At 42.5% G+C, this 25,486-nt stretch overlaps 1 protein-coding gene across 2 annotated transcripts; it reads right to left on the reverse strand.

Annotated features, from left to right (window-relative positions):
* aida.L (axin interactor, dorsalization associated L homeolog) lies at window positions 1–25,351 on the reverse strand. 2 transcript variants are annotated; one of them, XM_018261755.2, is made up of 11 exons: window positions 25,045–25,351; window positions 17,837–17,906; window positions 12,414–12,467; window positions 10,867–10,921; window positions 10,456–10,519; window positions 10,230–10,336; window positions 7,136–7,147; window positions 6,001–6,123; window positions 4,472–4,594; window positions 3,207–3,324; window positions 1–1,333 (listed from the first exon to the last, which is right to left on the reverse strand). In XM_018261755.2, the coding sequence occupies exons 1-11, from the start codon at window positions 25,149–25,151 to the stop codon at window positions 1,237–1,239; spliced, it is 930 nt and encodes a 309-aa protein (XP_018117244.1). In that variant the 5' UTR covers window positions 25,152–25,351; the 3' UTR covers window positions 1–1,236.
* Window positions 25,352–25,486: the final 135 nt, after the last annotated feature.

Consider the following 25,486-nt stretch of genomic DNA (forward strand, 5'->3'; position numbering starts at 1 on the left):
TTGTTTTATCTAATGAAACAATTTATTTTTTAACAAAGTTTACATGAAAGCAGCTTTTGTTGCAATGCAAGAGACCTTCTGAATGGAGAGGAAGGATTTTACTAGGGATGCACCGAAGGATTCAGTCCAGGATTCGGCCTTTTTTTGAACAAACGGAATCCTAATGTTCGTATGCAAATTAGGGGCAGGAAGGGAACTCGCGACTTTTCGTCACAAAACAAGTAACATTTTTTTTCCTATGGAGATGGCCTTTACGTAATTTGGAACTTTCTAGATAATGGGTTTTCCCGGATAACGGATCCCATACCTGTATCATATTTGTTAAAGTTGGTGGAAATAGGTTAAAGAATAAACATAACGTATGTGAGCCAATGGGAAATCACTAGAGTGTCAGACTGACCAATCAGAACATCTTGGGCCAATCTAAAATCTGAATGTGATTGCTGTGAGAGTTGGCGTCAGCTTCTCTAGTGGGTCCAAGTCCGACACTGGGGGAACGATATTGGGTGCGAACGTGGAAACATCAGAATCTGAACATATGAAATCATTACTTTCCCAGACATTCAGCTTTACCAGTAAACCGAATGCACCGATAGAGGATAAAATACAAAATATACATTAGAGTGACAAAGCTGTTGAAGTACAAATCATTCGGGTGCTAAGGAATTGGGGTCGGAATTACACAGATATGATTAAAAAGGGGTTAAATTAAATCTGTAGAAAATAGGATTCTGCCTAGAAAAAGCCCAGTGGTTTTTCATTGGAAGAAGATAATAATGTCAGGTCTCATATAGGGGGGAGTAAGGAGAGGAAGGGGGGGTTCCATGCGCTGGAATTAAATGGGGTTTCTGGGTAAATACATAATGGATCCCAGATATGATTCACGCCCTCCTGGGAAGCATGCTGTATGTACACAGATCATACGTGTTAGACTCCTATGTACAAGAGTGAGCCAGTCACCAAAGTCCTTTAACACTCGTATGAAGACACAAGATGGTACATCCCAAGTCTATTATTGCTGTTGGTTGGACCAAAAAAAATTGATTTTGCTACTTTTTGACGTAGGATTACAGGCAACGTATATTAAAAAAAAACAGTTGTTTATGTGAATGTACATAAATGCTCCATATCCCGATGGATTTATCTTGACATGTGACTCCAGTGATGGAATGGCCTCCCCTGTGTGTGGGTACTGCAGTATTGCGAGTCTGACCCTGGAGGAAGACACACAGACGCTCAGTCCTTGAGCAGCGTTTGAAGCAGGTGAAGGTAGAGCGGCTTCTTCGTTAGCAACTGTAATTTCTTCCTTTTAAAGTCAGTTGGTTTCTTGTAGCTGCATGAACAGAAATGGGGAAACGGTTATTTTGGGGGGGAGAAAATCAAACTTTGTTTGCCTCATTTTCCCCAATTGTCTCAAATTGTTCCCATTTATTAAAGGAAAAATAAAACCTGAACTTAAAGTTGCAGCCCAGATGTTCAGCAGCCCTATAATACTAATGATCCAGGCCTTCAAAGTTGCTCCCAGCAGTTCCCCATCTTGGATCTTGTAAGGGATCTTGTGTGTCAGTGACACTGCACATGCTCAGTGAGCTTGGGCTGCTAAGAGTAAAAGGATTCTGTTGTGATTTTTATGATGTAGTTTTTATTTCTGACACTGTTTACACTGCAAATAATTCACTCTACAATATAAAATTTCATTCCTGAACCAACAAGTGTATTTTTTTTAGTTGTAATATTGGTGTGTAGGTGCATCTCAGGTCATTTTGCCTGGTCATGTGATTTCAGAAAGAGACAGCACTTTAGGATGGAACTGCTTTCTGGCAGGCTGTTGTTTCTCCAACTCAATGTAACTGAATGTGTCTCAGTGGGACCTGGATTTTACTATTGAGTGCTGTTCTTATATCTACCAGGCAGCTGTTATCTTGTGTTAGGGAGCTGTTATCTGGTTACCTTCCCATTGTTCTGTTGTTAGGCTGCTGTGGAGGAAAGGGAGGAGGTAATATCACTCACACAGAGCACAAGTCACATGACTGGGGGCACTTGGGAAACTGACAATATGCCTAGTCCCATGTCAAATTTAAAACAAAATTAAATATAAACAAAACTGTTTGCTCTTTTGAGAATTTTTTTCCCCATGACAGTATACCTTTAAGGGTCGTGGGAAATCATCAAGCAGACAATGAGGTTAGTCTGTAACAGAGACTGATAATTCTGATGCAGACTGCACTGATTTCTATGCTGCCATGTGAATGTGCAACTGAGCTACTGGGGCATCTTCAGAGGCACAGAACTTCCCTACTAAAGGGCTTTTGGGGCCTTGACCAATTCTTCTCTTTTGGATGGTTTTGACTCTTTGGGGACCTTCCTCCTGGTAAAAGAAACTTTGCCCCTAAAAGCCTGGGCCTCTATTACTATACGAGAGAAACCCAGGAGGGAAGACAAGTAGAATGGAACCCGGCATTGGCAGAGAGAAGCAGAAAAGTGACCTGTACCCAACACTGACAGTAAAAATATATATTTATTTCTATTATAATAAAATGTCCTCCAATCAGGGCTGTATTTAGATCTGGTGTTGCCAGGGGGGATAGGTTATATATCTCTATCTATATATCTATATCTCTATATATATGTCTATACAGTTATGGGACCTGTTATCCAGAATGCTCGGGACCTGGGGTTTTCCAGATAACGGATCTTTCCGTAATTCGGGTCTTCATGCCTTAAGTCTACTAGAAATCCATGTAAACATTAAATAAACACAATAGGCTGGTTTTGCTTCCAATAAGGATTAATTGTATCTTAGTTTGGATCAAGTACAATCTACTGTTTTATTATTACGGAGAAAAGGGAAATCATTTTTAAAAATTTGGATTATTTGGATAAAATGGAGTCTATGGGAGACAGCCATTCCGTAATTCGGAGCTTTCTGGATATTGGGTTTCCGGATAAGGGATCATATACCTGTATATCTATCTATCTATCTATCTATATATATATCTCTATCTATCTATATCTATCTATATATATCTATACATATATATCTAGAAAATACAGCCCTGCCCCCTCCAGTTAAACCCCAATCTTTAGCTGTAAAGATTATGATACTCTCACATGTACTGGATGTGAATAAAGGGCAAGTAATGCTCCTCAATGTAATATTCCTCATCTGTATCAGCAGCACTACAATAAAGGCTTGATGCACGTACAGTTCTATTACTGTCTGCCCCGGCTTTATCTCATCCATTTCCATGAAGGCAAAACACTTGGTGCTGGTGAATCGCTTCTTCGGTTTGTAGTGTTTGAATTCAAAGAAAATAGCTGCCCCTGAAAAGAGCAAAGGGAATGAGGTTACAAGTATGGAACAGGCAGGATAGAACACGATCCATCAACACAACAACTGGGTTCCGCTCATCATCCTGCCATAGAATGACTCAGGCCTGATGATTTTATGAAGTCTATGGAGGGACACTGATCGATGGGACACTGATCGATGGGCCACAGCCGAAAATAAAGGGAAGTTGATTTATACGAAAGAGATTCAGAATAAGAACGAGATCATAGGGGGGAGTTTTGATCAGTGCACAGCAAACTTCCTGTCTGCAGGATATATCAGGGGAATTCTTTTATACAAATGCCCCATAGGTAAGAGAATACTCCATGATGGCAGACTTCATAAGTTCTGTTCCTGATAAATAGGCAGGGTCAGCATCAGACTGGGCCTGCAGCCTCAGGGGCCCCAACACTATCCCGCAGGCCCCTCCCTGCCTTATCAATATGGGGGAGGGGGTTAATGGATCTAATGTCAGGATATTATGGCACAAAACCTGCTGACTTCTGCCATAAAGTAATGAAAGAAATATTCCACAACACAGCGCTCAGACAACAAGCAAGGGATGGCTTTAATTAGGGAAGATCAGTATTCTGGGTTTAAAGGGGAACTCCATCAAAGAACTGTTATTTTGCATAATGAGAGCAGTATCCGTTTATTTTCTCTGCACTCCTGGTTCTGACTCTTGAAACAGCGCAGCAGAAGCCAGCTGATTAGGTGACCTGGAGGAGAACGGACTCCTGCTAAACTGTTTCAAGAGTAGGGATGCACCAAATCCAGGATTCAGTTCGGAATTCTGGCTTTTTCAGGAGGATTCGGCTGAATCCTTGTGCCTGGCCAAACCGAATTCAAATCCTAATTTGCTTATGTAAATTAGGGGCGGGTAGGGAAATCACATGACTTTTCACCACAAAAGATGTTTCTACTTTTTTGTTTCCTGCCCCTAATTTGCATATGCAAATTGGGATTCGGTTCGGTATTCAGCCGATTCTTTCACGAAGGCTTCGGGCATTCGGCCGAATCCCAAGTGGTGGATCCGGTGCATTCAAGAATCAAAAAAAGAAAATAAAAAGGGATAAACAAATGCAGTGCTGAATAACCGTGACATCATCTTTTGCTTTAAACGTTTTAGATCATTCTCACCTTTGGTAAGTTTTTCCACGTGTTTCTGGATTTCAATTTCAACATTAAAATGGACATACGTGTCCTCTTTCCTCGTGGCCATGGGGGTGTCTTGTACTGGAGTCAAATCAATGCCATTTAAATCTGTACAATTAGATGAGAACATCAGTGAAATGAGGTTGGAGCAGAATTGTGCAGACAACTTGGATATCTGAACTGCAGCCCTTACATTTTGCAACTATACTTCCCTACACTCCTTTGCTTGTTGGGGCTGCTGGGAGTTGCAGTTCAGCACAAAGATACCTGTGGTTTGTGCAGCCATAATGAAGTACACAAGGCATGTCTGTTAGTGCTGTCACATCAAATCATCTGATGACCTTGGGTTCTAATCCCATTCCCAGAAAAGGGAAGTTCAGGTCTTGCAGGAAAATAAAAATCCAGAGTAGCACAGAGACCTGGGATTAGCAGCCAGACTAAGCACACAATCTGCAGAGCCAACTGGAACAGAATGTTCTGTTATACAGATAGCTAGAATCTCAGCCATAAAGCAGGGCAGGACTGCAGCTTGCAATGGGGATCAGATAGGATCTGTGCAGCCACTGGGACAGAATGTTCTGTTATACAGATAGCTAGAATCTCAGCCATAAAGCAGGGCAGGACTGCTGCTTACAATGGGGATCAGATAGGATCTGTGCAGCCACTGGGACAGAATGCTCTGTTATACAGAAAGCTAGAATCTCAGCTGCCATAAAGCAGGACAGGACTGCTGCTTACAATGGGGTCAGATAGGATTTGTGCAGCCACTGGGACAGAATGCTCTGTTATTAGGGATGCACCGAATCCAGGATTCGGTTCGGGATTCGGCCAGGATTCGGCTTTTTTAGCAGGATTCGGATTCGGCCGAATCCTTCTACCCGGCCGAACCGAATCCTAATTTGCATATGCAAATTAGGGGCGGGGAGGGAAATTGCGTGACTATTTGTCAGAAAACAAGGAAGTAAAAAATGTTTTCCCCTTCCGTCACTAATTTGCATATGCAAATTAGGGTTAGAATTCGGTTCGGTATTCAGCCGAATCTTTCACCAAGGATTCGGGGGTTCGGATGAATCCAAAAAAGTGGATTCGGTGCATCCCTATCTGTTATACAGATAGCTAGAATCTCATCCATAAAGCAGGGCAGGACTGCTGCTTACAATGGGGATCAGATAGGACCTGTGCAGCCATTGGGACAGAATGTTCTGTTATACAGATAGCTAGAATCTCAGCTGCCATAAAGCAGGGCAGGACTGCTGCTTACAGTGGGGATCAGATAGAATCTGTGCAGCCACTGGGACAGAATGCTCTGTTATACAGATAGCTAGAATCTCAGCCATAAAGCAGGACAGGACTGCTGCTTACAATGGGGATCAGATAGGATCTGTGGGACAGAATACTCTGTTATACAGAATGCTAGAATCTCAGCCATATATCTAGGTGACTGACACTTCAAAAAAAATTTTTTTACATGGGCATCAGTTTAGAAACACAATAATAACACTATAAATATTTACCCTTTACACTAACAGTAATGTAAGGATCAATGCACTGTCCCGCATCTTTCAAGCCAATCTTCTCAATTTTAATTGTGAGTAACGTCATTCCGGGTTCAGACGGCAGCCTGGGTAAGAGTGTACCTGGGGAATGAAGAATAGGAGTCACTAATATGTACATTTTAATAATAAAGTCTGGGCGCGAGGTTCAATTAACTCTAAGGGCAGTGGCACAAACAGCAATTCTAGGCACTTAGTAGTTCTGCTGGTGAGTAAAAAACAAAAAAACCCCAGGTCACCTCCCATTCATCCCACGCAGTAGGTTAAGGTCACACCCATGAACCTTGTTCTCCCATGTAATAACCCCACAATACCGCTAACTAAGACTTTAAAGGTAAGGGAGGTACATTCATGAACAGGACAGTTTGCTGGCTGCACGACATCCAGATGGAGATTGCACTGTGCATTGTCAGCTGTGCCACCAGTCTGGAGCCAGGAAGGTACATTTTAAAGGAGAACTAAACCCTACAAATGAATATGGTTAAAAATGCCACGTTTTATATGCTGCACGTATTGCACCAGCCTAAAGTTTCAGCTTGTCAATAGCAGCAATGATCCAGGACTTCAAACTTGTCACAGGGGGTCACCATCTTGGAAAGTGTCTGTGACACTCACATGCTCAGTGGGCTCTGATTGGCTGTTGAGAAGCTAAGCTTAGGGCTCGTCACTAATTATCCAGCAGAAAATGAGGTTGGTCTGTAATATAAGCTGATGCTACAGGACTGATTATTAAATTCTGATTCTCTAATTGCACTGGTTTCTGTGCTGCCATGTAGTAATTATCTGTATTAATTACTAATCAGCCTTATATTGTGACATTTCTATTCTATGTGTACTATATATTGTGAGTGGGTCCCTAAGCTCAGTAAGTGACAGCAGCACAGAGCATGTGCAGTGAATCAGCAGAAAAGAAGATGGGGAGCTACTGGGGCATCTTTGGAGACACAAATCTTTACTGTTAAAGGGCTGTGGTTGCCTTGGGCTGGTACAGAAGCACAAAACATAATGTACATTTCTTCTTTAGTTAGGCTTTAGTTCTCCTTTAACTGAAGCAGCAACAAAATAGAACAACGCAAAGCCTCTGCAAAGTTCGTACCTTGAATGGCTCCTGGGTTGAAAGGACAGTGATGAGTGGAGCGAGTGAATGATGAAGCCATGCAGGGAGTCAGCAAATGAGAAACAGGGACATGGAGTCGTTAGTGAGAGCAAATTAATTCTCTTACTTAAAAGTAAACAAGCACATAGGGTGAGAGTAACATGTAACATTCACAGAACACGTCAGCGTTAAAGGAACATTTCGGTATAAAAATAAAAACTGGGTAAATAGGCTGTGCAAAATAAAAAATGTATCTAATATAGTTAGTTAGACAAAAATGTAATGTATAAAGGCTGGAGTGACTGGATGTGTAACATAATAGCCAGAACACTACTTCCTGCTTTGCAGCTCTCTAACTCGGCATAAAAGGTGGCCATAGATAATATTGTTCTAATTAAATTTCCATATGATATTCAGTGCGTGTATGGTGGGAGATGAGCCGACCAATAATCCTTAGAAGACTTGGATATCAGTCGGCTCATTCATCGGCCCAGCCTGGAACATTTTAATCAGCCATTGTTAGTGCTGAATCGTCAGATACAGGTAGAATTCTATTGTTTCTATCTGTATATCTGTCCATTCAGCTCTACACGTGTGTTTTGAAACAAACAATCTTTCCTGCGACCAATAGTCGCAAGAACGATTGTAATTGTTACATCTATGGCCACCTTTAGTCAGCGACTAACAGTTCAGTGATTGTGCAATTGATCCTCAGCATTCAGCTCAGATTCAAAAGCAACAGTTATGACCCATGTGCCCCCCCTGCCCTCAAGTCACTGATTGGTTACTGCCTGGTAACCAATCAGTGGAAACCAAGAGAGCTGAAAAGCAGGAAGTAGTGTTCTGGTTATTATGTTAGACATCCAGTCACTGCAGCCTTTATACATTACATTTTTGCCTAACTAACTATATAAGAAACATTTCTTATTTTGCACAGCATGTCTATTTACCCAGTTTTTATTTTTATACTGAACAATCCCTTTAAAGCCATTTACTGTGGGGAAGCTATATTCCTTGGCACCATTCACTTCCTGCTCAGGAAGTTGTCACTGGCAGGAAGTGGGCAATGTAAGGAAAATACCAACCCCCATAACAAATATACACACAACATGCATATAATGATAAAAACAGCAAGTTTATATAAAATGTCAGAATTTAAGTACAAAAATATCCCACACTGTCATGGGAATGTGTCTGCATGACTTGCCACCCCCTATTCCCCTGGTACCCCATGCCACTTACCTGTTTTGCCCCCAGGGCTCCTGCATGGGGGAAACTGTCTATTGGATCTTTGTCCCACCCACAAACCCGTCATTCCTATAGCAGCCCTGTGCCACTGGCTAACCTGTGTGACATAATGGCTAGTACAGGGGCCCATACCAGTGCAAAGGGGTCCGGCCTGTTGGAGCATTAGGCTGAAACATGAGGGTGGTGCTTACTGGATATCACTGGGACCATATTTTCTATCTTTCTAATGTTGTTCTGAGCTAGAGGGGCCTGGCCCAGCTTTGACTACACATTTAGGGGCCAGAACCAAAAAGCCAAGACCTCCGCTCCCACGGAATGTTTATCACATAGAAACATGAAAATGGTGTTAGGTGGAGCAAATTGAAGCCAGGCAGGAATTCAGCTGTGGAACCGTCTGCTGGGCCCCAGCCATTCAATTGTCTCACAGTCATGGTATTTAGGGATAGAACTCATAGGCAGAGCATTGTCTCAGCAATGGGAAGTGTTAAGGCAACATGTAATATATATAGCAATAAAACTACTATATATTGTGTGTCCACACAGGGACCTTTCTCAAGGCAACCATGTCACACCCCACACTTGTTTATATACCCAAAACCACAATCAACAGGAAGTGACAAAAACACCATTGGAGGCAACTACAATAACTAATTAATTGTCCACATCACATTTTTAACACATATATCAACTATTTAACTTATCAGAGCACTGAGGCACTTTAATATCCAGGATATACAAACACATGATATGATACAGTACAAGCAGCTTGTATGAATCTTTAAGCACACAACTATAGACTGATTAAGACACTTGGTCACTTTATTCGCGTATATAGCGTTTTTTTTTTTGCACTAATTATTGTAATTGCCTCCAATAGTGTTTTTGTCACTTCCTGATGAAGGGTTCAATGGGATTATTGGTATATAAACAGTGTGGGGTTTAACATGGTTGCCTTGAGAAAGGTCCCTGCGTGGACATAAACATTACGTTGGCTTTTCATGTGATTCTTAAATACACCTTTCAATAATTCACCAATATGTCGGAGTTGCTGGTCATTCTTTCAATATTGAATCTATTTACCCTATATAAACAGTTTTTTTTTAATTAACTTAATAAAATGATGGTTTTAAAATAACCTGTGGAAAGGTTCCCAGTGTGCACTCATTTACCTTATCGATATTGTTTACATGAGTAGCACCTGGGTGTTTTGCTTAATTCAGTGGAGTGCGGATAATCGTCTGGGATCGGGAGAGGGTGCCTTGCACAGTGTAATTCTTCCCGGGGGTTTATTGCTGTGTGTACATGGAGTAAATGGAGCTTGCAGCGACTGTCTGGGGCTTGCGGAAGGGTGGAGGAGGGGGTTCCTTAGCAGGTTAAGGGGTAAAGGATGTACTGCTACAGCTGGTGGGTTATCCACTTTGGGTGCAGGGACAGATTCAGGGTTAATAGGGATGGGAACTCTTGCTTGCTGCGCTGCCCTTTGCAGCAGGAAAGCAGAAAATGTTCCCAGTGTGCACTCATGTCTTTTATTTATTCTATATTGCTGCATAATGTATATATATTTGTCCATATATGTCAAGTAAGTCATTAGTCTGCATAAGGAATCTCTTTTAGGAGAAGGAGCTGTCATACTGCAACATGATCCATTCATTTAACAACACTGAAGCTTATGGAAACCAGATCTGCTAAGCAGGTGAGTAGGAGAAGCACCAAAAAAACAAAAATATAACCGACATATACAGGATGTATCACCTAAGCAAATATAATAGAGACACAGATTTAGGAGGCATCCATTGGGTACAGTTTTAACAAAAAGACAGTGCCCCTTTAAGAATTTGTTTCTCACCTGGTACACGGGCAGGAAACAAATCAGGAGACCCAATCCCGGCCCCGCCATCTTCTTCCTCTTCGTCTACTTCTAAATTCTCCTCTTCTCCGGGCGCTAAAATCCTCCTAGAGAGAAGATTACAGGATGTTAATGGGCTGGGCCTGCCATATACCGACTCTCCGCACGATAGCTGGGCCCACGCCCATAAGAAGTGGGATGTACCACATGAGTCGAATGTGCTTACCTTAACGGAACAGGCTGAACATCAAAGGGGAATTCTTTGTTGAAGGTGACAATGGAGCTTAGAACTGAAATAAAGGAGAGAGTTCAGTATCATGAATTATAAGCCTTATTATACAACTCAAAATGCTATTGGTAGTCAGGGTCACTGACTCTGGAAACAAAACAAAATAAAATGGAGTTCTTTTGTTACTTTTTTGTTTTTATAATTTCTGCCCCACCCCTAACAAACCAAAAATGATCTGCATGTCCAGATGAATGCCAAGCGGCTATCAAACTATGAAAAACATCTGGTTTCCAAATGATTTATGTGGTTTTCTGGATTTTCTACTCATTTTGTGTTGTTCTGCTCTCGGTGTGTAGCAAGGGGGAATCACATCCAGACTCAGTAACGATTCATCTCAGCGACACTCACTTGGTTCTAGTTTCTTTACGTCCTCCAGCGTGAAGCCCTCCTGGGACTGCGTGTACTGTTACATACAGAATAATAACGGTCAGCGTCAAGAGAACGCACACGCAAGGGTTAATATAGTGAAAAAAGTACCCCCTCTTGTAAATTATAAGAATATTATAAGTTACCGAGGAGTTTTATGACCATATAAAAACACGAGGCCGAAGGCCGAGTGTTTTTATACAGGTCATGGAACTCCGAGGTAACTTCTAATATCCTCATACTTTGCAACTGGGGGTACTTTATTTATTATAATACACAAGTTTCAGTGAGTCATGTGACAGAAATGACATCAGAACTCACCGTTTATAACTGATGACATCAGAATTTACCGGTTTAAGGATATAATTTACAAGATATTCATGGCTTTTGTGTATTATAAAACAATACACCTTGTAGATGATGGGTTATGATATAGAGCAGTCACTAAAACAGAGTAATATTGACTGATTATTTACCAGGGGTTGCAAATGTACAGTAAGTGGAAACTTTCCTGCACTGCTCCTACTCCCCACACAAGGAAATTAGCCACAGATCTCTGATCGGAGCTTCAGCCACTATACTTTGTTAAAGGAGAAGTAAAGTCTAAAATAGAATAAGGCTAGAAATGCTGTATTTTGTATACTAAATATAAACATGAACTTACTGCACCACAAGCCTAATCAAACAAATGATTTATGCTTTCAAAGTTGGCCACAGGGGGTCACCATCTTGTAACTTTGTTATACATCTTTGCAAGACCAAGACTGTGCACATGCTCAATGTGGTCTGGGCTGCTTAGGGATCGTCATAAATTATCAAAACAGTCATTGTCATGTTGTCATGTAACCAGTTTATCTGTTTAAATCTGGCTCCATGATTTGTGTCCCTGCAGCTGAATTTGGAAACAGTAAAGGGGATGTAAAGGCAAAAATAAAATCCAATACAAATCTCTACACAGTCGCCGACTGCTCTACAGGGAAACAAACAAAGCTGCTTGAGTTCTGCATGGCTGGGAAGTAAGCCGGTGGCTCCCCCTGCTGTTCATAAGTATGATTGTTTCCCTGCAGAGCAGTTAGGGACCGTCTGACAATTCCTATCCACAGCAGTAAATGAAGGGAGAATTTCACTCCACAGTCTTCTTATAAAAACTGTACACATTTTTTAATTAAAGTATATTGGAAGTTTCTTTTTCATTAAAGAAAGTAAAAATGGGATTTTATTTTTTTACCTTTACATGCCCTTTAATATATTATATTACAATTAACCTCAGCAGTATGTAGTAAGCAGTATGGAAGGCCAAACTCATTATTATGCAGATTTAAGCAGAAATAAATCTGCCCGGAGCCTCGCTGCATTGGGTCTGTCACATTAGGTTGGCGTTGGCCTTTTCTATGGTGCCAGGGCAAGATTTCTTGACTAGTCACAAAGGCTAACAGACAGGGAAGCAGGACGAGGTTAAAATGGGGGGGGGGGGTGGACAAGAAATAATAATAATGGCAATAAGCACAAGAGCAGAGAGGCAGATGTACCTGTAGGGCAGCACTGCGGAGTCCTAGGCATGTTGCAATCTTCCCAATGGTTTTCTGCAGATGGAAACAAAAAAGGCACATTAGATATTGAGGGACAATAGGGTCAAACTGTGCAGTCTGTTCTTTAAAGGACCACCACACACCCATTAAATAATTGCAATTGCATTATCACAGGCTGCTCCCATATAGGGTTATGTATCAAAAGGAACAAAGTTTGCCCAGGTGCAGTAACCTATAGCAACCTATCTGCAGGTAAAAACCAAACGTCTTATTGGTTACTGCTCCTGGGCAAACTTAGTGCCTTATATCACATATGGTGGATAGTGCATTGTGTTATAAGCCGTAAAGTGGAAGCAGCAAAGCCAACATAGACTGGTGCAATGTCACTGGGGATGCGGCCAAAAAATAGTGGAGAATTGAATTCAACACTGAAGGACATTCCTGATTGTCTGCTTATAGCTTTATGGTATTTTATCTACATTAAATAAGCACAGGTATTCTCTTGAACTAAGCACAGAAACAGCCCACTTATTGCCTACATAGAGATATACCATAAGCACTATGGCAGCATAGGTATTCTCCTTTACTAAGCACAATTCAGCAGGAACAGTCCCCCTCACCCTCATTAGGTGGATACTATTTTTATATCTGCAACACAATAACACTACCAGGCAAGGTCTGTGTAGCTGTTGTCTGAAAAACAATCATCTTTAAATGAGCAAAAATTGCAGCACCTCCCCCTCAATTTAACAAAATCTAACAGCCATATGACTGTGTGGCCTACACAGGAGTAAAACCACACATGTGCCAGTCATGTTCCCTGCCAGCTGCCGTCTTACTCCAAGAAACACTTGTTCTTAACCCCCAGCAAGCAATAGGTTTGTATCCTCAAGAAGCATTGGACTTTCCTATGAAACACTGTATATCTGCACCCGGAACAACTGATCTCAGCAACTGAAAAAGAAATGGCCTTCCCAAAGGTGCAACTCACATCCTCCTCTGTGAAGCAACTGTGATCCTCTCTCAAGAACTTTGCCCACCGCACAACGGATATCCACCATTAAGAAGTAGTCTGTGGCCACCCTAGTAAAGCAGCCAATGGCCTCTAGTAATCAACAGGTGCCCTCCACCAACAAGGGGCTAGCACCCACCTCCAAGATGCAGCCAGGGCCCTCCTCCACAATGTGGCTGGCGTCCTCCTCCACCATTGCGGCTGGCGCCCTCCTCCACAATGTGTCTGGTCCCTCCTACAAAAATGCGACTGGCACCCTCATCCAAAATGCGCTGGCGCCCTACTCTAATATGCGGCAGCATACCGGTAGGTATTACCCTGTATGAAGCACAATTCAGCAGGAACAGTCCCCCTCACCACAACTATTAGGTGAATACTATTTTTATATCTGCAACACAATAACACTACCAGGCAAGGTCTGTGTAGCTGTTGTCCGACAACAAGAAGAAGCTGGTGTCCTCCTCCAAGAAGCAGCTGGTGCCCACCCTCACAACGCAGTTGCCACTCACCTCTGGGCAGCATGTGCCATCCCATAGGAAGCAGCAGGCATCCGCTATAAAGCAACTGGTATCCTTCAAAAAGCAACTGGTATCTTCCCCAAAGATGCAACTGATATCCACCATTAAGAAAAAAAGCCGGATGGTCAAAGCAACCAATGGCCTCCAACAAGCAACAAGTACCTCTTCCCACAAAGTGTCTGGTACCTAATCCTAAACAGCCGCGGCCCTCCCCTGAGAAGCAGCCGGGACCCTCCGTTTGGCTGCAGTGGGTTCCCCCCACTGGTAACACCCGAAGACACAAAAAGGGTGAAAAGCTGCAGACAAAGAACCCTGAACAGCCTCTACACATACTGCAGCTTCTATTAAACCTTGAAATGACCGACATCAGCTTGTTACATCTGCTCACTTTTATATCCGACTTATTATGTTAGTGCCCCTAAAAGTTTCATGGAAGCCTTTATAATGAAATGGAAGTGGAAACTCAGGGCCACCGTAGTCTCTCTCCATAATCTTCTCTTTCGGACCTAATGTCTCCCCCTTGTGCTTAATTCACAGACTGTGTCCGAGTCGGCAGCTCTACCTGTATGTACCACCGTGGTGTTAAAAAACAGACCAACTGACCATAACAGGCAGGACAATGATCTTTGACAGTAATTAAAGGGGAACTCCACCCAAATGTTAAATTTTTGCTAAATGAAAGTAACTGTAACTAGGCAAATTTCCAATAACTATGCAAACATTTTATAGTTTTATAGCAGAGGTTATCCCTTTCTGCACTGCTGGTTCTGATTCATGCAGCAATGTAGTCAGCTCTCTTCTATCCAAGACTCCAGTTCCCAAAATGGCTTGCATGTTTCTTTATAAATCTGTTATTTAATCGGTGTCTGCTACACTGTGTCAATGAGTCAGAACCAGCAATGCAGAGAATAAAGAAGTATAAAAGTACTGAACACTGTAATGAATATATATTTTTCTAGAATCACTATTGGGCATCAGACATAATAAGCGTGTTCAATGTAATTCTTTAGTCTCTCGGGATCAGTAGGTTGAATACATTCGAGGAGATACTGCAGGGACCAAGACCAAGTATGTAACTCTGATGGACAAAAACACTGCAATTAGAAATATGTATTATAAGAATCTCTCCAATAAAGAGCCCTGGAAGCCATAGGCTCGCTGTCATTTCCTCGCTGACAGTTGGGTGTGGTGGCTCAAGGAGTGAATAAGACCTACTGGTGCTCAGCCAGCTTCATCTCCAGTTTCCATATACATTCTGCTCCAACCCTTCCAACTCTCCAGGTCCCTGGAAAGCCATAAAGTCTGCAGTTCACGTGATCTACTGAGTATTACCCTCCGGCCGTGTGCGAGGAAGTTCAGCTGGCTCATGAAAGACGCCCATTCACAGGCAGGACAGACGGTGCAGGGGCTCTAGAAACAAGCTGAAGTCATTGCGGGAGATGGGGGGAATGGCAGCGAGGAAGTGAATCTCACTTAGCTCACACTTTATAAAAACAAAGAATTTAATAAAGAAAAAAAAAGTGAATCGGAGACTCATTTCCTACACAGAGTCTGCGACTTATGACTTTTGCTTAAAACTGCTTCATCTTAACATGGAGAAACCCAAGCAATGCTTAATGGGCCCGAGTGGGCAAGATAAAGCCAGTTGGGCCCCAGACACAGAGTTCCACGAGAGACCAAGGTAAAGCCCACTAGGATCCAGAGAGGCCAAGGCAAAGCCCACTAGGACATAAAGAGGCCACTAGGACCCAGAAAGGCCAAGGAAAGGCCCACTAGGACCCAAAGAGACCAAGGCAAAGCCCAATAGGATCCAGAGAGGCCAAGGTAAAGCCCACTTGGACCCAGAAAGGCCAATGAAAAGCCCACTGGGACCCAGAGAAGCCAATGAAAGGCCCACTAGAACCCAGAGAGGCCAATGAAAAGCCCACTAGAACCCAGAAAGGCCAAGGAAAAGCCCACTAGGACCCAGAAAGGCCAAGGAAAAGCCCACTAGGACCCAGAAAGGCCAAGGAAAAGCTCACTAGAATCCAGAGAGGCCAAGGCAAAGCCCACTAGGACCCAGAAAGGCCAAGGAAAAGCCCACTAGGACCCAGAGAGGCCAAGGCAAAGCATATGGAGCCTCAGAAATTGGATTATTGGCCAATAAGGACAGCATAGGTATTCCCCTGTACTAAGCACAATTCAGCAGGAACAGCCCCTAAGTTTGCTCATAGTCTGTACAGAGAGATCCTATAAACTATGGCAGCATAGGTATTCCCTTGTACTCAGCACAATTCAGCAGGAACAGCCTCCTAAACTTGTGAAATCAATTAGATCTTACACTGAGTAATGCCGGCTGGATATGGCTCTAAATGGGATTTTTATAGCTTGCAGTCTGCCAAAGAGCTTATGCGCCGTGATATTTTAATAAAATCCAGCCATTAAACACGTTATACTATTTCTACTACATGGCAAAAGGTGAACATTAAGCTAAAATTCCATAACCAGGTGGAATTTAAGATGAAATATCATGTTTCTTTCCCGTGTCATTTATTTATCAATGCATGAAAGTTAGAACTCACCATTTGATAAATACGGTTCTTAAAATCTCATAGGAATGAATAGAACGTTGTGAGTTTTTATTTATTAAGCTCTAGACTCGCATTTTGATAAATCTGCCCCTTAAATTCTCTCTGGTTGCTAGGTGGTACGGACCCTAGCAATCAGACTTCAAGAGGCCCATTTATCAAGAGGCCGACTTTATATCATTATTTTCTGAAAAATACTTGACCAAATCCGCACAGGATTATTCCCCTTATTTATTAATACATTTTCCCAGAAAAATTTCTGTGCAGGAAAAAAAATGAATCGTACAAATTTTTCTGATTTTTGCCGGAAAACCACAAAATCTTCGGATTATTGCACGAAACCCAGCGCAGATCATTATATCTTCAGGTCTACTCCCATTGACTTATATGTAACCTCGGCAGTTCTGAGATGCCGGATTTTCGGATTTGGACTTTTTCCATCCTCTGGGTATAATAAATCCTGAAAAATTTGTGGGTTTTTTTCCACTAAAAATTCGGATTTAATTATTTAAAAAAAAAAAAAGAAGCACGAAATCTTGGGTTTTTGGCATTCGGAGTTTAATAAATAACCCCCTGAAAGTTAGTGAGAGCCGGAAGCTAGAGTTTTATTGTTATTATTTCGTTTCTGGGCCCTGGTCAGACCCACAGTCTAGTCCTTGTAAATCAAAGCGAGAAAAAGAAGGACAGAGAGCAGGAGGATCCAGCTGCAGCAAGAAGCAATGTGCAGGTGTCTGTCCTGATCAGAACCACAGACAAGTCAATCTGAGCGAGTCCGTCATCTCCTGACCCCAAAAGGCACCCAAGGGCGTTCACTGGCCCCCCAGGAACAATTTTCTTGATGTTTTCTGTCCTGCTTGAGCCGAGTCCAGCTGAGATAATCTTACAGGAATGTTCAGTTGTCTCTTTAGTTTACTCTACAGATGAACAACTCTACTAGATACGGAACCAAAGTTATAAATACACACGGACTCTTGGGACACGGCAGGAAATCATGGGCCCCCTCCTCACCTATTTATTTGCTTCTTTAGCAGCAGAAGTAAAATCTATAATTGGGTGGGACAGAGAAAGCATCTACCCTGGGCCCCTGGGATCTGAAGGGGACTTGTAGTGACAAAACACTGATTATGTACAATGGACATATTATGTGATAGAACAATTGTTAGCTGTTGCTATTGTATATACTGGGAATGTCCAATGTGCAGCGCTCCAGCTTTTGTTAAACTACAACTCCCAGAATCCTTCATGCTGTTGCACATCCCTGATTTGTGTACAGGTATGGGATCCGGAAACCAACATGAAGACAGTGAAGAAGTGAATAGCACATACCTTCTGATCTTCTGTAAAGTCAGAGGAGTTGGCTGGAGACTGTGCTTCTTTCTGCAGCTGCCTTGCTAATCTGTATAGAAGACAAAGGAAAAGTTTAAACGGTCAATTTTTTTCAAAAGACATCAGTTAATAGTGCTGCTCCAGCAGAATTCTTCACTGAAATCCATTTCTCAAAAGAGCAAACTGATTTTTTTTATTTAATTTTGAAATCTGACATGGGGCTAGACATATTGTTAGTTTCCCAGCTGCCCCCAGTCATGTGACTTGTGCTCTGATAAACTTCAGTCACTGCTGTACTGCAAGTTGGAGTGATATCAACCCCTCCCTTTCCCCCCAGCAGCCTAACAACAGAACAATGGGAAGGTAACCAGATAGCAGCTCCCTAACACAAGATAACAGCTGCCTGGTAGATATAAGAACAACACTCAATAGTAAAATCCAGGTCCCACTGAGACACATTCAGTTACATTGAGTAGGAGAAACAACAGCCTGCCAGAAAGCAGTTCCATCCTAAAGTGCTGGCTCTTTCTGAAATCACATGACCAGGCAAAATGACCAGAGGTGCACCTACACACCAATATTACAACTAAAAAAAAACACACTTGTAGGTTCAGGAATGACATTTTATATTGTAGAGTGAATTATTTGCAGTGTAAACAGTGTCATTTAGAAATAAAAACGACATTATGACAGAATCCCTTTAAGGACCAAACATTCCATATTATGTTGTATTTAGCAAGGTCCATCTTTCTAAACATTCTCCATCATTTAACACTCCATTGATGGCTAGAACTTTAAAAGAGGTAGTTCACCTTTAAATTAACTTTTAGTATGACAACGACTGATATTCTGATGCAATTTGCAATTGGTTTTCATTTTTTTTTTTTATTTGTTGTGGTTTTTCAGTTATTTAGCCCTTTGTTCAGCAGCTCTCTTGTTGCCAGGGTCTTGTTTACCTTAGAAAACAGGCATTGTTTTGAACGAGAGACTGAAATATAAATAGGAGAGGGGCTGAATAGAAAGAAATAGTAAGTTTTGGCAGTGTTTTTGGCTGCTGGGGTCAGTGATCCCCATTTGAAAGCTGAAAAGATGGCAAATAATTCAAAACCAAATACAGCCATCAAATAAATAATGGGTTACTTATGCGTGTGATTTCTCGTGTAAACTGGTTCACTTTTATTAAAGGGGCAGTTTACCTTTAAGTTAACTTTTGTGTGTTATTGCAAAGTAGCTAGGAATAGGGCAATCTGATCTATAACTGAACAAAACAGAACTGGCTTTACAACATTTGTTTTCTGAAAAAAAGTCACAAGAGGGAATAGTACCCTTTAAACTATTTTCTCCATGGGATAAACAGAAATGATTGTACATCGCACAGAAGGTGAAATATACAAATCATTGCTCTTCCAGTTAGTAGTGAGCCATTTTGTGTAATAAGCGAAAGGCACCATCTGCGTGTGCAGAAACCATCCCTACATTCACATCCTGCTTAAAGACTCCACCCGAAAACAGCCAAGGCTTGGGTGGGAAGCTGAGCAAATATCTATCCTGAAATTGAAAGTATTTGGCAGGAATCCTGCTGCTCTCTGGGTTATCACGGCAAAATGAGTGAAATGCGTGGGGAGGAAAAGCTGTGGTGTCCGCCAGCAGATACTTCTAAGCTCTGCAAAGGAGATGAAGCTGAAGACCCAAAAAATGACTTCATGTTTCCAGCAGTACAAAAACAGCCTCAAACAAGATTCCAGAAGCATCTGCTTTGGTGCAGACAGCATCATAATACACGCCAAAGCATCCCAGTCTTTATGAGGGTTGTGTTAATGCTCAGCCAGAGAAGTCTGAGCTTTCAATGGAAAATCCCAGAGTTTATAGTATACAAGAGCCACGAATAACCTGTAAAATACAGCCTTATACACCGTTTAGTTATCATACATGTGTCACGTGAATCACAAACTGGTATCATAAAAAAACGACTCCCATGTTAAAAATCCCAGTGTGCTTTTATATGGTCACACTATTATATTATCGAATATTCTTATAATTTACAGTAGGGGGTAGATTACTCCTTATTTTACATGAGTGATACTCAGAGTTCCCTGTATAACTCAGCCTGCAGCCTTGTGCCTTTATATGGTCACAGAACCCCTCAGTGACTTCTAATATCCTTATCATTTACAGTAGGGGGTACATTATCCCTTATAATACATGAGTGATACTCAAGAGTTCCCTGTATAACTCAGCCTACAGCCTTGTGCCTTTATATGGTCACAGAACCCCTCACTGACTTCTAATATCCTTATCATTTACAGTAGGGGGTACATTATCCCTTATAATACATGAGTGATACTCAGAGTTCCCTGTATAACTCAGCCTTCGGCCTTGTGTCTTTATATAGTCACAGAACAACCCCTCAGTGACTTCTTATATCCTTATCATTTACAGTAGGGGGTACATTATATCTTATAAAACAAGGCCACATGATGTTGAGAATTGCCTGTATAAGTCAGCTGGCAGCCTTGAGCCCTTATATGGACACATTGTAAGAATATCCTTTTAATACACAATAGCCATGAATATGTTTATAAACGGTGGGTTCTGATGTCATCAGTTATAAACGGAGGGTTCTGATGTAATTTCTGTCACATGACTCACAGACATTTGTGTATTATAATAAAGTAACCCAGTTGAAAAATATGAGGATATTATAAGTAACTTTGGAGTTCCATGACCTGTATGAAAACACTCGGCCTTCGGTAACTTATAATATCCTTATATTTTACAAGAGGGGGTACTTTATTCACTATATAATTTACCGTAGGGGGTATATTATCCCTTATAACACATAAGTGATACTCAGGGTTCCCTGTATAACTCAGCCTGCAGCCTTGTGCCTTTATATGGTTACAGAACCCCTCATTGACTTCTAATATCCTTATCATTTACAGTAGGGGGTACATTATCCCTTATAATACATGAGTGATACTCAGTTCCATGTATAACTCAGCCTTGTGCCTTTATATGGTCACAGAACCCCTCAGTGACTTCTAATATCCTTATCATTTACAATAGGGGGTACATTATCCCTTGTAATACATGTGTGATACTCCGAGGTCCCTAGCCCTTCTAATATCCTTATAATTTACAGAATGATTTCAGGTTTCAGTACACTTAGGATGTGCATTAATGCAGAGAATCCAATCAAGTCTAGTAAACAAGCTTTGGAATATACAGCAATTAATAAAGTAACATGTGAAACTTAAGCAACATCACAAACGTCTCCAGGTTCTATGCAAGAACACAACTTCACACTGTTCCTTGTCAGAGACAGGCGGAATAGAAAGGCAAATAATGAGATAACCAGCTGCAGAGCTGCCAACATGAAATCCCACTACAAGACTAGAATAACACTACTGGGTGCAGTTCCCTGTTATACAAACTCAATTTCCAAAAATATTTAACATAATTCAAGTGTGTAATAAACTTAGTGCAGCTGTCGCCTCATCCGACACAGGATCTGCCGTCTCACATGTTATGCTGTTTGTGTGGGCATTTGTTTCACTTTCCACCCACTAGTGTTTCTCAGCAGCAGCTCAAGATGTCACAGATCTTCTAAGTGAGTAGAACTTGATATCTTCAGCCTCAGCCTGTACTTGTTCCTGAGCTTTAAAGGGGTGGTTCACCTTTTGTGAACATCGCAATATGTTGTCCCTATTCCAAAATTAACCAAAATAAGTTCTTCTGGATCTAGATTGTAAGCTCTTGTGAGCAGGGCCCTCTGGCCCTATTTCTACTTTGTGCTAATGGATAATGCAATAATATTGATTTAGGAAGACACACGGCATGAACATTGACAAGAACTACCAGCTCTTAATCTGAGGATCAGGAAGCACTTACACTGAAATAAAATATAAACAAAAATATAGATCGCCGGTGCACTACGCTTTCCGAAGTGGCCCGAACTTGCCTCAAGAGGAAACTTCGGGCGACTTCGGAAAACAAAGCACTCCGAGTGCCATCCCGCCGGTGATTTAGCTTCTAGCCAGCGGGAGGCAGTTCGGGGAGAGGTAAATTATCCCCGGGCGACTAAATCCCCCCGACCCCCTGCCAGAAAATGCTGGCAAATGTTGAACAACATCACTGGTTGGATATTCCTAAAGATCTGGTCTGTGCTTCCTCAAATATCCAGCCAGTACCATGTAAAATGCCGCCTAAGGGCAGAGACAGACGAGAAGATTCGTGGAGATTAGTCGCCCAGCGACGAATCGCCTCTTCTTTGGGCAACTAATCTCCCCGAACTGCCTCTCCGCTGGCTAGAATGTAATTTGACGGCGGGATGGAACATCGAGCCCTTGTTTTCCAAAGTCGCCTCACAAGGAAAGTTCGGGCGTCTTCAGAAACAAATCGCTCCGATTGTCATCCCGCCGGCGATTTAGATTCTAGCCGGTGGGGAGGCAGTTCGGGGAGATTAGTCACCCGAAGAAGAGGCAATTTGACGCCGGGCGACTAATCTCCCCGAATCTTCTCGTCTGTCTCTGCCCTAAAAGCTCATTACCCCATTGTCACTCAAATGGATTAGCTGCTTCTTAGCAAACAGCAGCTAGCTTTCTGGGCTGGTTCTGGTCCCCCTGCTGGTCTAACGTCTTACTTCATCTCCCAGCACAGCTACACACACAGCAAGCAAACACAAGCGTATTCATTGTAACAGCGCAGACCGTTACATAGCTAATTTACTAAGCTGTCAGCTGCATACCATGGCAATCAGTTCTGTCATTTCTTTTCAGGAGTGTGGCCCTTCAGCGACACTGCAAGAAGGCAATTAGTACAATTAACAGAATATGTGTTTCTGGAAATAATGAGGGTTTTTATCTAGGGCCTTCTCCAATGATTTCATGGCAACTTCAGGCCAGAGAAATACCTGTGGCAATTTAATGGCACAACAAAGTTTGAAAAGGACACTGCAGCACTACAGACAGGTGAGAGAAAACAACTCATCTCCAACTGCTCAATCCTGCCTTATTCAAACAGCCTACTGCTATATCACCCCAAGGTTTCACTTTCCCCTTACAGACATGTCCCCATTCCAAACACTGTGCTCACACTGAGAAGAGACGTTAGCTGCCACTTCAACGAGTCATATAAAAGCCCCACTGAGAAACTTAGTCACACTTGCAGCCCCAGCATTAAAGTTTGAAAGATTTCCCCCAAACGTTTTTGGAGTTTGCCTTTAAGTTCTTCCCAAAGGAAAATATGGTCGTTTATTACTACATGTTTCTCCCAAATATGTCTGGCTTAGCTTTTGGGGCTTCCAAAGTATTTCAGGATTTCCACAAGAGGTTAGAAGATGGTATTTCAAGGATAACTGCATCTCAACAAAGGATTATGCTTAATTTTTGGGTTCTGCCCCAACCCAAGTCTAAACATGCCCCAGTATTTGGCCATCTTTTTTTCTGCTGACTCCCAGCACATACTCTGTGCTGCCGTCACTTACTGGGCTTAAAGGAGAATTCAACCCTAAAGTTAAAGAAAACCCTACCCCCTACCCTACATAGACCCTCCTCCCTCCAGTCTAAGTGTTACCCCGGGGCAAATGCCCCTAACGTTTTACTTACCCCTCGGTGCAGATTCAGGGTATCGCCATCTACTTCTCTTCGGAAATCTTCAGAATGAGACCGGCGTGGCAGCGCATGCGCAGTTGGAGCTATTCTCTTTTTTGCAACAACTGCGCATGCCAGGAAACTCAGGAAAATTGCAGAATCGCCGGTCTCGTTCCGAAGATTACCGAAGTGGCTGAAGATGGCGCCTGTGAACTCTGATGCCTGAATCTGCACCGAGGGGTAAGTAAAACGTTAGGGGCATTTGCCCGGGGTAACACTTAGGCTGGGGGGAGGTGGGAGTGGGGTCTATGTAGCCTAGGGGTAGGGTTTTGTTAACTTTGAGTTTGCTTCTCCTTTATATAAGGATAAGTAAACCTTTAAAATAAGTGAATGTGACACTGATGAGGGGGCTATTCTAAGCACTTTTTTCATTTGCATTCATTATTTATTGTGAGAAGATGTGAGAAAGGTTTCTAATTGTATTCCTAAGCAGAAGAACATCAGAGCAGCCTCTTTCTTTCTCCTGACAACTTCCTTGACTACTTGGTGGTCAGACGGGTGGGAAAATGACCAGCAGGTGGCGCTGTTGTAACAAAATTCATTCATATTAACATCACGTGTGTCCCTTAATATCTTGGAATTAAAAATAAATAATGAACATACATTGCAAAAATGCTTAGAATAGCCCCCTCTTCCATTTTATATTCACTTATTTTAAAGGTTTACTTTAAAGATGTTTTTCAGACACATCACCTGTTCCTTATACCTTGGTTTCTTTGACTGTTGCTACACCAAATGGAAGTGCAATACGTGCAGAGATATTATCGGTTGCCGACGGAAATTTTCTAACGTGACCGATCGCCATCTCACGAAAAAAATGCCGGGACACTCCACACACGGCCCGAAAATCGGACAAAATGGAGATTCCTACGATGAAATCTTTTCGTCTATGGCCATCTTTAGGCTGGGGAGAGGAGGGAGGGGGGTCTATGTAGGGTAGGGGTTATTTAACGTTAGGGTTGAATTCTCTTTAGGGTTAGTCCACACGAGGAGATTCGGGGAGATTTTGTCGCCTGGCGACTAATCGCCTCGTCTTCTGAGCGACAATCTCCCTGAACTGCCTCAGCGTGTTTTCCCATAGGCTATAATGAAAAGTCGCCATCGCTAAAGCACACGCGGCGATGCGTTTTCCATAGTCGCCCGAAGTTGCCTCGTGTGAACTAACCCTTAAGGACTCACAATATACAGTATATACACAATATAAAAGTCACTGGCTGGGTAGTAATTGCACAGGGGGACGCGCAGTGGGGAACTGACGCAGAAGCAGTTTGAGTATTTGTCAAACATCTTATTGAAAGTTATATTGAGAAAGATTTAGCTGCAGGGTCCATTGACTCCTAGTTACAGCATGGTGGGTACAAGATGAAGGCATTAGTTGCAATATAGGAGCAGGGCATTTCCCCCTCACACGAGCTGAACTATAATACAGAGGTACCTTGCCCGGGGCACGTGTGTTTCCCAAGAGGTTCTGCAGCAGTTGAATGCTAGTGGGATCCCTGACAAGGTGAGTTTTAGCACTTAGTGCCCGTCCCAAGGGTAAGTCAGTGAGACACTTACATCTGATACTCATCAATGGCCTCCACCAGTTGCCCCCACGAGTCAAAGTCAGTGCCCTTCTTCAGGCTGGCGCTCCATTTGTGCAGGATCTTGTTCATGTCACTCATGGCTGAGAGCAGACGCCCCTCCCAGGGCAGAAAGGGATGAGAGGCAACTCAGCTCCGCATCTTTCCCAGGCACCAGCAGCCTCACCGTGCCATTCAGCTCCAAGAGCAGCAGATCCCCTGACTCCCACCCAAAACCCAGCCGCCTGCATCCACGGCCAAGCCCATTACAGCCCAGCCCTTCCCTTACTACCATTTGCGTACCAAGCCTCGCACCCAGCCCATGCCACGCCTTCATGTAAGTTTTTCTTTGTTTTGCTTCGCGCTGATTGGGTGAAGTGTTTTTAGAAACCACGCCTACTTATATATAGTTTCAACCGACTCGCGTCGTTGCCCAG

The sequence above is a fragment of the Xenopus laevis genome, chromosome 5L, assembly GCF_017654675.1.
Source record: "Xenopus laevis strain J_2021 chromosome 5L, Xenopus_laevis_v10.1, whole genome shotgun sequence".
Lineage (NCBI taxonomy): Eukaryota > Metazoa > Chordata > Amphibia > Anura > Pipidae > Xenopus > Xenopus laevis.